This window comes from Daktulosphaira vitifoliae, unplaced genomic scaffold (genome assembly GCF_025091365.1).
Source record: "Daktulosphaira vitifoliae isolate Bord-2020 unplaced genomic scaffold, ASM2509136v1 Scaffold_1, whole genome shotgun sequence".
Lineage (NCBI taxonomy): Eukaryota > Metazoa > Arthropoda > Insecta > Hemiptera > Phylloxeridae > Daktulosphaira > Daktulosphaira vitifoliae.
In genome coordinates this window covers 30,403,510-30,415,740 of record NW_026099572.1, presented here as the reverse complement: position 1 = coordinate 30,415,740, position 12,231 = coordinate 30,403,510, and the positions used below count along the sequence as shown (strand labels likewise).

The following is a 12,231-nucleotide window of genomic DNA, read 5'->3' as shown; positions in this document are numbered from 1 at the left end:
TTGTGTGTGTAGGCTATTTGGAATTTTGGCGACAAAGATATCTAGAATATCAGGCATTTTATGACGAGATGTGGGCCAATAGGTGTAATTAGGTGGAGCGAGAATTGAAATGTTAGAGTGGTAGGCAGTTTGAAGGAGAGAGTTACCTCTAGGGTTGGAGGCACGGCAGCCCCATTGAATATGTTTAGCATTGAGGTCACCGCCAACTATATAATTATTATTTAAAGTGGCTAGGAATTCAGTAAATTGATCCGGTGAGATTTTGTGTTTAGGAGGGCAGTATGCCGCTGCTATGGTAATAGGTACATTGTTGAGCAATAAGGAAACTGCACACGATTGAATGTGATTTGTATGGAAGTTAGGTAATGGAGTATAAGCGAGTGAAGCTCTAATAAATATAGCTGCACCAGCGTGGGCAGAGTTGTCTGGATGATTTGCACGGTATGAGTGGTAGCCAGGAAAGTTAACATAGGATAAATTGGTAAAGTGAGTTTCAGAGATAAGTACTACATCTATTCTTTTTTCCTGGAGAGTGATAAGGAGTTCATTTCTATGGTTTTTAAGTCCATTGGCATTCCAAAGTAGGATTAGGAGGGAATTAGAGGTGTATGAATTATTTATCATTTTTGGATTCAATAAATTTGGTGATGACAGCGGTTAGGAGGTTTATTATTTAGGAATTTGGTAAGCATGAGATCAACATTTTTTTTTTTCTAAATACATTATAAGTTCATCTTTCATTTGGCATACTTTTTTTTATTAAAATTTGACAATTTCCNTTTGGCATACTTCTTTTTATTAAAATTGGACAATTTCCCCTTATATAGGGGGCGTTCAAAACTTAAAATATTGTAAAATACATAGATCTTTTTCAACTGAACTTTTGTAAATGTTCCAGGAATACTGCGTCCTTTAAACATATATCAAATCAAAGGTTATGTTATATACTATCAAATGAAAAAAAAAATTTGTCTCGACATGTTATCTTCTATGTGGAAATGGCTGTGGAAAATTAAAAAAAAATGTAATGTTTGCGATAAAAATCACCTTTTATCGGGATGTTTTTTGTACTTAAAACTGCCATAACTACTGCGTCCTTTAAACATATATCAAATCAAAGGTTATGTTATATACTATCAAATGAAAAAAAAAATTTGTCCCGACATGTTATCTTCTATGTGGAAATGGCTGTGGAAAATTAAAAAAAAATGTAATGTTTGCGATAAAAATCACCTTTTATTGGGATGTTTTTTGTACTTAAAACTGCCATAACTTTTTCAAATATTAACTAATCAAAATAATATTTCTTTATATTGAAACCTTAGGTAATTTTCTTTCATTTGATATCATTTTTTTTTGAAAATCTAACACTTATTCTGCTCACAGGGGGGATTTAAAATAGCAACTTTTTTACAAAAACTAACTTTTTCAACTTAATTTTTGAAAATGTTCCGGAAATACTGCGCCCTTTAAACATATATCAAATTAAAGCTTTTTTTATGTACTATAAAATGAAAAAAAGAAATTTGTCCCAACGACCTATCTTCTATGCGCAAATGGCTACCATATTCAAAAATATGCTATTTTAACAAATTTTTTTTTTTTTAATTATTTTTTAATTAATAATCTACAGATTTGCATCGAAGCGTTTTTTATGATAGTGATTTTAATCACTGTCAGATATCATCTATACTGGACCCAATTATGCCACGACCCCATTGTGCCGCCACCCTACTGTGCTGGGTTTTTTTATATAAGAAATTTGCCAAAAGTTTTTTTGATAACTTTAAGTAGTGTAAGTATGAAATTTTAATGTGTATCTAATTACATTTCTTATAAACAATAGAAATGATGTATATATAAACTAATGAACAGATTTAAGTATAAATATTTCTGTTTGATATTGGGGAAAAAAACGAGAGATATTTTGTTATAGAATAGGTGGGCGGTGCAGCTTAGGTTTTGGGTTTGTAAGTCAGTTGTAAACCGGACAGTGAATGATGAGTCCGGTGCAACTTTAGTTTTATTCATATATGAAATGTAAAAGATATATAGTAAAAATACAGTCCATATTATTAACTAAAATAAAGTGTTTTTAGTCAAAATTTGAAACACCGAAAGCTACCGACCAATTTCTATTTTTTTTTCAATAATTAAAAAATCTTACTCGAATGTATTAGTTCCTAGGAGTTGTTCAAATCCAAGACTTGAAAAATGATTTTTAGATATTACAGCTAAGTATGCACTGAGGTCATTATAAATATTTTTGACATAATCGTTGGAATCATCTACTAATTTATCCATTTGTTCTATATTATATACAGTTAGTAAATTAGTTGAAATTGGACTTTCATAATGTGAACCACAAACTTTTCTAATTTTGTAAAGTTTAAGTATAATGTGTTCAACATTTTTGTGAAAATTCATCATTTCATCAAAAATGTTTAAATAATAGAGTATATTGAATTCCATGGTATTGACATTATATTGTTGAACTACCTTAGCTAAATAAATGCAAAACAAATGAATTTCACTTTCGATACATTTTGAATTGTTTAAAGATAAGCTTATTATTCTTAAATCTATTTGGTTAATGTACTTTGCTGCATTTAAAAAATTTGCAAATATATTTACCAAATTCTTAAAAATATCGAATATTCCATTTATACAATAATCAAATTGTTCCATGTTACTTTTTATTTTGTCCGCTGAACATTTATCTAAAACCATTCCTAACATTACATTAAAATTTTCCATGACAATAGTGTATTCACAATTTAATATATTAGTTATACATTCGAGTTTTTCTAAATAATTGTTGTCATTCACAGAGTCTTTAATTATACAATAATTGTTAATTGTATAACCACGTTTTTGAAAATGTATGTGTCCCATTGTGTTCCATCCAGATTGTTTACAAATGTGATTTAAAGATTTAATAATGTAATCTTTAAAATTTTCACTGATGGTTGTCTGAAGGCTTGACATTGATAAGGCTTTAAACAAATGCCAAATAATAAACACAAATAAAAGAAAATTCTTAATCATTTTTAAATATAAAATATTTATAAGAATATAATAATTTTAGTAGTGCAATTTAGTATTTTATTACTAAACTATTTAAAATTTTTATGGATAAATTAATGTTTATAAGTTTTTAAAATATTTCAACATTATTTTAATTTTATCACATTTTAATTTGAATGATATTGAATTTATTGATTTATCGGGTGTACAATAAAATAATTTGCAAAAGTGAAGTTTTTAATTTAATCAAAATAATATTTTCTAAATTGTAATAGATCGTTCCATAATTCAAAGATGTAACTCCAATTGTTATGAAGATTTAATTTTCAGCTATTTTTTTATTTCTCAAGAAATTAATTATTAGTTTTATGATTTAGTCAACTGTTTTCTAATTTTTATTTATTTGTGGTCTAATTAGTTTTTAGTTAAATATTTATAATCTTCTTGCTTATAAATTATTATATTATTAATTTAATTAATTTTCAAAGTTTATTTAATATTTTTAATATTACAGAATTTTCGAAACTATTGTTACGTTTTTATCTCACACTGTTTATGAGATATTCATTGAAAAAACTTGTATAAACTTAATTAAAATTATTACACGTGATTGCATTTTATAGTTATATATTATGTTTTTAGTTCTAACCTTCATAAAGAATTATTATTGCAAAGCATTATTTAGCTAAAACCAATAAAATTTGCACATACATTATAAAATCAATAATTTTAGGCAAATAAATCAATATAAGAACTATTGTAACTAAAAATATCAATTCTGAACATTGAAAATTAATATTAAAATATTCAGTTGTATAAAGGTCATAATGAAATCCTGAGCAAGGAATTCAAGAGAGATTCAAATTTTAGAATATATTTAAATTAATTCGCTAAAATAAACTATTCCAATTTCGAATGTTATATTAAAAAATATTTCAAAATGACTTTACTGTAAATAATGACATTTTCAATTTTTTTTTTGTATTTTAAAATTTCTATATATATATATATTTTAGCTTCGATGCGATGCTGAGGAGGTATTGGTTTTACTATGATGTGTTTTTTTTGTGTCTGTTACCACTTTTTCTCAGCTCTCACGGAACGGATTTCTTTCAACGAGTCGTCAAAAGATCACAAATCGTATCTAGTCGAAGACATTACCCTTAAAAATTAAAAAAAATTCCCCCGTTCCCCGTAACTGGGGGAAACCTCCAAAACAATTACAAATTTAAAAATCGCTAATTTTCGAANCGTTCCCCGTAAATGGGGGAAACCTCCAAAAAAATTACAAATTTAAAAATCGCTAATTTTCGAAATTTTTTCAATTTTTTTTACTAAAATGTGCCGTAACTTTTTCAAAAATGAACATATCAATATAATTTTTTTTTATAGATGCTTGATGTCTTTACCTATTATTTGATATATTTTTTTTGTAAATTTGACCCTTTATCTGCCCACAGGGGGGGATTTAAAAAGACAACATTTTCACAAAAAATTAACTTTTTCAACTTAACTTTTGATAATGTTCCGGAAGATCTGACACTTTTATAAATATATTAAATATATTAAATTAATATACTTTAATTTAAAAAAAAAAAATTTGACCTCTGGACTTGTTTTCACGGCGAAAGTGGCTACCGAATGCTATTTTCGTGTGAAAATTCTCGATTTTATTTTTTATATTATATTTAACTTTATAATGCTTATAGCATAGTTATAATGCTATAACTTATTGAAAAGTGTATGGATCAACACAATTTTTTTATGAGAAATAATATTTTTTAATAAACCCTTTTTCATTCGACATACTTTATCTTAATCGAGATATTAATAAGGAACCAGCAGATCTAGTAGCTTTTGGAATAAAATATCAATTTTTTTTAAATTAAACACTATCTAAAGATTTGCATCGAAGCGTTTATTTTTGATAGTGATTTTAATCACTGTCAGATATCATTATACTTGATCCAACTATACCACGGCACCACTGTGCCGCGACCCCCCTGTACTGGGTTTTTTTTTTAAATTGATCCTAATAAAATTAAAAAAATAAATATACTACAGACAACAGCTTTATTTCAGTATGCTTTGTAAGAAATTCTAATGAAAAACCTGAGTTTAAGAAGGATCTGCAAAAGATCACATACTCATGTTAAACAAAATTTTTGTTTATTTTGAAGACAAAATAAAGTCCGAAATTTTTTTTTTTCATAATAAAGTACATTACATTAGCTTTAATTTAAGATATATATAAAAGTGTCAGACTTTACGGTCAACTTAACAAAAGTTAAGTTGAAAAAAGAAATTTTTTTGTGAAAAAGTTGTCATTTCAAACCCCCCCTGTAGGCAGGTAAAGAGTTAAATTTATAAAAAAATTATACCAAATGATAGGTAAAAATGTCAAGCATCTATAAAAAAAAATTATATTGATTTGTTCATTTTTGAAAAAGTAATGGCAGTTTTAAGAAAAAAAAATTTCGAAAATTTCGAAAATTAGCGATTTTTAAATTTGTAATTTTTTTGGAGATTTCCCCTATTTACGGGAAACGATGAAACTTTTTTAAATTTTTGAGGGTAATGTCTACGACTAGATATCTTTTGGCGTATCATTGAAAGAAATCCGTTGGGCGAGAGCTGAGAAAAAGTGGTAAAGGCACACACACACAAAAAAAACACATCATAGTAAAACCAATATCTTCTCAGCTTCGCATCGAATCTAAAATTTAAATCAATGGATTGATATTTCTGATTTAATTTGTATAGTAGAAAACCTACCACAAAATTCATTGATTCAACAGTTTTTTTCTCAACTATAAGACAATTTACAATATTAATTTAAAGCTTAGTATTTAAATCCAATGTTCAAATATTTTTAAAACGATAGAATACTTCAATTATGTTAATATTTATTTTATTTTATTTCATTGGACGGATCTAAGTGTAATTCATTACAAATTATAATGTAATGATAACAATGTAGTACAATAATTGATATAACTACTAGAATAAATACAAAATCATATTAAAATTACAAGTACAACATTATATTGTTATACACTATATAAATTTATTTAATATTCTAATAGTAAAACAACAACAAAAATATCAAATAAGATAACATGTAAATATATTGCTAAAAGAAGATTACCAGTAAATTTAAAGAAATTAATGAAAGAAAAGGAAAAATATTTTTTTAGATAACAAAGGATGTAGACGATGTCTTTATCTCTTGTTGAATAAGGGTTAATTTTAAAATTTTTTAACTAAGGAGCAAGGAATCTTTAATTTCTTTTTTCAATAACTTTTTGAGAAACGAGGCATACAAATTATATATGTTGTCCTTCAAAGTTTTTAAATTTAATAATCGGAGAAGATTCTCATAAAAAGGACGGTTGGAGATTTAAAAATTTTCTAAATTAAATTAATTTTTAAATTTTAGATGAGATGGAATTTTTTTAATTCCTTCCTATCTCTATTGAACTAAATTAAAGAAGTATTCAAACAACTAATAAAATGAACAAGTGTATTTAATAATTAACATTTTTTATGCATAGCTCGGAGACTATTTTAAAATTCCTGTACCATCGAGTTACAATGATGTGACAACAAATATGACAATTAGAGATTATGTGGGTTGGTATTGGTATCAACGAGAATTTTTTGTACCAAAAAGATGGACTACTGATCAACAAAATGTTTTTATACGATTTGGAAGTGTTAATTTTAAATCTATCGTGGTACGTAATAGTTCATATAAACTGTAAATTCTATTAAGTATAACTTAACAATTGTTCAAATAAAAACATTTACTGTAATATAAATGTTTAGTTTCGTATACTAAGCTATCTAAAAAATAAGAAAAACCTCGAAATTTAAAATGAATTTATTTAAATTGCTTAATAGCACCAATACTATGACTTGCAATTTTGTGAGATAATTTTAAATACAAGACTCCAACCTAATCAACAAACTACTACATTACATGGTTTCATAATATTAATACCAGCCAAGAATTTTTAAATCATATCGTTGATCTGGTGACAGCTTTCTATTGTAATAACCTTCTCATTAAAATATCTTATATGCATTTGTAACGAAATACAATAACATGTGATAATAAACATAGAATAATGTTAAAGAAAATTATGAATTTTATTTAAAACAAAAACAATTATTTACAAATATTTAATTATTTTTAACACTTTTATGTTATTGGAATTGTGTTTAATGAGTATTTAAAATAATAATAATTAAATTATAGTGGCTAAACGGATATAAATGCGTAGAACATGTAGGAGGACATTTGCCATTTATATGTGACGCGACTTCTCTACTTAAGTATGGTGAAATGAATTTGATCGTTGTTGCTGCAGATAATACTTTAAGAGCTGATACAATACCACAAGGATATGTAATTTATCCTAATGATACATATAAGTTAATACTTTTTGGATTTTTCATATATATATATATATATATTAGGGTGGTCTAAAAGTGACAAAAAAAACATTTTTTTTTTAAGTTATACTCCTACACTTGAAAATTGTTCTACCTGGTTTCATATACAATTCTCAAGAAAAAAAACATTTAAAATTAATTTTTGAGTCATATCTAGCTATTTGAAAATTTTTAACTTAAAAAAAAAATAAAATAATAACGAAAACTATTTTATGTATACGTTCTTTTATTTTTTTATCAATAAGTCAAGCTATATTATATAAATCATTTTTAACATTTCTAATTTTACTTACTAAAAAATTAAAAAATTATATAAAAGTTGAATTGCTTTTTTTTAAAGTGTGTTTGCTGCAACCAGGGTAAATCTTCTGATGCTCAGAAACTATTTGTAAGAGAAACTGAAGTTGGTCATCATCATGGGTAATTTTGCGATTAAGGTCTTGGATCAATAAAACTCCTCTTTCTGCCACGTCATTGGTAACTTGAAGATTTTTAAAAACTTCCTTTGCTTTTAAGTAGCTATTAGACTCGGTCTAGTTTACCACGTCATTTTTCAAAAATTCATCAACACCATTGTGTGAAAATTTTTATTGTATTTTTGTTAGCTAAATCATGAAGCAGCAAAATTTCTACATCGTGTTAGTCAATTTTCGGTCTTACATTGCGAACTTCTGGAGAGGGGTTATTATTTATGGCGTACATTATCTTACATTTGGTTTCAACTGTCACATTTTTGTCGAACAGACAAAGACCAACTAACTCATCTGACAAATACCATAAATGACCCATAATTTTTTTTACAGTGGCATTTGAAATATGTGGTTTATCATATTTTATTAAGGTTTTTATCAGTTGCAAGTCATTATCTGGAGCACATGCCGCTAAAGTTGCAGTGAACCAATTTTTTAAATGGACGGTTACAATGAAAACACATATTTCCTCGAGGCCCCTTTTTTCTTTGGTACTTAGATGAAATTGTCCACTAAACATAAATATTTTAAACAGTAAATTACTTTTGACATCCAACGTGAATGACTAGTAGCACCGGGAGTCATAAATTTAATTCCTCTGGTGGGTTCTTCACCAAAAAATATAACTGATAATTCTAGCAGCTCACAATAATCATCTCTTACTTGTTTGATTTTAAGCATTTCTTGGCAAAAATTAACTATTTCATATCGTTTATTCTCTGTAATCCTTAGAATAATAGTCGAGTTTGCTATAACGTATGCAGAATGATCAATTTTAGACCAAGAAGATCGAAATCGTAAAAACATTCGGTTATCAGGGCCTGTTGTCGCTGAAGGTAACACTGCTTGAAATGCTGCTCCAATGACTAATTCAAAAATATGATGTCTGCATGCAAGCCAAAATAAGTTTTTTCCAAGTTTACGTTCTAATAGTACACATGACCCATTGTTTTTACCAGTATTCGAAAATGTTGTATCAAAACACATTGCAACGATATTTTTGTATAAATTCCATTCTTTTTCACTCAAACAATCGAAAACGGTTTGTGCCTACATTTATCCTGTTGAAGAAGATAATTTTTTAATACTCAGTAATTTAATTTCATCTCCACCCGACACCAATACTGGGAGACGGTCCACATATTGTAAATGAGTGAGATCCAACATCAGTTTTCCATCCCAGTGAACTGTTAATTTGCTGTTTATTGTAAATGATTCTTTAATAAAACTAGCCATTTCTTGCCTTAATTTCTTACGATGTAGTTTTATCGTACTTCGACTACATGCAAACGTATCAATATTCTCTCCAAGACTTTTTAGTGTAGCTCCAATGATAAAGGTGGCTTGCCGATCACTGACCTTAGTTCTATCTAGCACAGCTGATAATTCTGATGTGATCAAAAGTTTCAATTTCTTTTTACTTTTTGAACTATTTTTGATTTTTTTTCATTGACAATAAAATCATGGTCGAAATTAATATTATCACTAGAATGGTTTTCTTCTGTACTGAATGATGTAAAATCATAAAAATTTCTCAAATTTTGATTAGTAATTTTTTCTTTATAAAGTTGTTGTTTTTCTTTTCGTTTATCTTTACGATTTTTATTTTGCGTGGTAAAAACGTCCACTGTAGACATAAAACCTCTTCTCCCTGGCATCCATTGTGCCAGTAAAAACTGTCTATCTTCATCAATTTTAATTTTTTTTAAAGCATCAGCATCAGCGATATCGAAGAGATTGGCCATTTTTATATGAAACCCGCATTCGTGTTGTCGATGAAGCTCTGTTTTTTTATTTTTATGTTTGAAAAGATTTAGCCATTGATTATAAAGTTTTTTAAACTTATTTATAGCATTATCTTTTCGAGTTGTCGGTATTCTTGATTTATTTCAAACAAATGTAACTTCTTCAATCACTTTATTGCATGCATATTTAAACGAATTTTTTTCAATACGATAAATATGAAAGAAAAACCCTAATACTTCACCATTAGACGGAAAACGATTATCTGGTACAGTTGAAATAGGCTGACCAATTAAATAAATATAAGTATTACTTCGCGTTGTCATTTTTATTTTTACTGAATAAATATAGATATAATTAAATTAGCACTGATTCACATTTAAAGCACACTGACAATTAACAATTAGAGTTACACGAACATCAAAACAGCGCACTGTCAACTAAAATATAATTCTTCAATAATAATAAACGTACATCAACCTTTACTCACATAGTCATAGTATAATAAGTTATACATTGTACAATACATAGGAATAACCCTGCCAAAGGTGTAGATAAAATGTTTTATTTATTGATATAGTAATAATACAGTCGTATAAGAAAATATTATAATTGCGATAACACTAATACTTATAAGTATAGCATAGGAAAAATACCGTAGGTTATTCTGTACGATAGAAACTTTAAATTACTTGGGATGGCTCAAAAATCATATTTTTCAAAAGTATAAATGAAGAAACTATTTTTAGACTCTAGAGAACAAATTTAGGTGGTAGGAGGACAAAATTTTTTTAGACCACTATAATATATACATGTTAACATATTAGAATGATAAGATAAAAACAACATTTTTTGTAATTATTTTTTCTAAATAAATCAACTTAAATATAAAGGTACTCATATGCAAATTAATTTTTTAAGGATTTTTAATCCTTTAGGGGAAAAAAATATATTTAACTACATTTTATTGTAGAGTTTTTTGGATCAAATAATATTTTCCTTTAAGAACATTTAAAATATTCAACAGTTTCTAAAAAATTAATGTCTAATTCTTAATGAATACCCTGTGTAGTCAACTATTAAATATTTTTAGTTCTTATTTATTATTATTCCTAGGTATCCTAATGGGTATCGAAAATATTCTCATGATTTTGAATATTTTGATTATTCTGGAATTAACCAAGCTGTTTATTTGTACACAACACCAAAAGTTTATGTATGCGATATTACAGTGAATACTAGTTCTAATAAAAATGGAAGTGGTAAGTGATAATTCTAAAATTATTATTTAACATTATATTCGAAAACATTTTAATCACATAAATTTAGAAATCCATATGTTTGACATTATAAATGTAAAATTTTATACACAATATTCAGTAAATAAGATAATAGATCAATTGTTATAAACAACGAAAACAATAGTTATCCGTTTCCTTACTTACTGAACATTCTCTATCATAACATAATCAGGGGTCATTATAAAGGTAAAGGTAAAAAAAGATTTTTTCAAATAACGATTTCAGTTGATTTGAGACCTTTTTTTATGTTCACGTCATAATTTTTTGAAAAAAGAAGTAGTTATTTAAATTAAAATGCTGCCTTCATTATCGACCGTTCTTGATCTTTGAACACAGGGGGTCTATTTTTGAATCGTCCGTTCACGAACGTATACGTTCAGATTTTATTTTATATAGGTTTATATGGCGAACGTTGTTCGTGAACACGTTCGGAACGTATGAAACATCGAACGGACGACCGTTCAAAACAATAAAAAACGTTCGTCACAACGGATAATAGAAACCATCCGTTAGCGAACGGTCGATTGAACGGACGGTCATAAATAACAAAAGAAAGGTTTGACCCTTACAATTGCCTTTTAGACAAACATATTTACCTAAAATATAATTTTATATTAAAATCGTTTTAATTAAATAAATTCATTAAACAAATCAATTATTCGTAGAAGTAGCTATAATCGGAAATAGGGAGCTAAGGCTCCTTCATGTTTGAGTGAGATTTCCTTATTAACTTATGAACATAAAAAAAATATTTAATATATATTTTTATTAATAAAAATATATTTATTATAATAAATATTATTACAATTAATTATGTTGTTATACAAAACATAAATTAGTTGAAAAAAATGATTGAAATTTACAAACAAAAATTTTTAGTTAAATATTAAAAATTGTTTTAAATAGAACTATTATCTAATAGTTTCCAAATTATTTCAATGCAACTTACAGCGCATCAATGATACATAATATTTGTTTACGATCTCATTAAATGCAGCGAGACCTTTTTTGAGATAATTGAGTAATAAAAACAAAAATCACATTATTTAATAAAATTCACTTGAAAAATGCAACCATAAAATACATTGTATACAGAGTGATTTTTTTATCATTACCCGCTCAATTACTTACAGAATAATAATAAATTAAACATTTTTTTTTGATTATATTTAGTTACACATCATTCTTGAATTATTAATTATGTAACACTTTTTAAGTTCATCCCTTATACT

General features: G+C 26.7%; 2 protein-coding genes across 5 annotated transcripts in view; one reads left to right on the top strand and one right to left on the bottom strand.

Annotated features, from left to right (window-relative positions):
* Positions 1-3,103, bottom strand: part of LOC126894034 (uncharacterized) — a 9,155-nt gene extending 6,052 nt beyond the window's left edge. Inside the window, exons 1-2 of one of the 2 annotated variants that reach the window (XM_050664674.1) lie at positions 2,635-3,103; positions 2,168-2,504 (exon numbers count right to left, since the gene is read on the bottom strand). In XM_050664674.1, the coding sequence (XP_050520631.1) occupies positions 2,168-2,472 (305 nt within the window). In that variant the 5' untranslated portion in view covers positions 2,473-2,504; positions 2,635-3,103. Of the gene's footprint in view, positions 1-2,167 lie in introns of both variants that reach the window. The other variant, XM_050664673.1, reaches the window with a different exon arrangement.
* The window catches only part of LOC126894033 (beta-glucuronidase-like), a 28,464-nt gene that overhangs the window by 7,084 nt on the left and 9,149 nt on the right, over positions 1-12,231 (top strand). For 2 of the 3 annotated variants that reach the window (XM_050664670.1, XM_050664671.1), the window contains exons 2-4: positions 6,582-6,764; positions 7,289-7,464; positions 10,815-10,960. In XM_050664670.1, coding sequence (XP_050520627.1) covers positions 6,582-6,764; positions 7,289-7,464; positions 10,815-10,960 — 505 coding nt within the window. Of the gene's footprint in view, positions 1-898; positions 1,025-1,633; positions 1,796-6,581; positions 6,765-7,288; positions 7,465-10,814; positions 10,961-12,231 lie in introns of all 3 variants that reach the window. The other variant, XM_050664672.1, reaches the window with a different exon arrangement.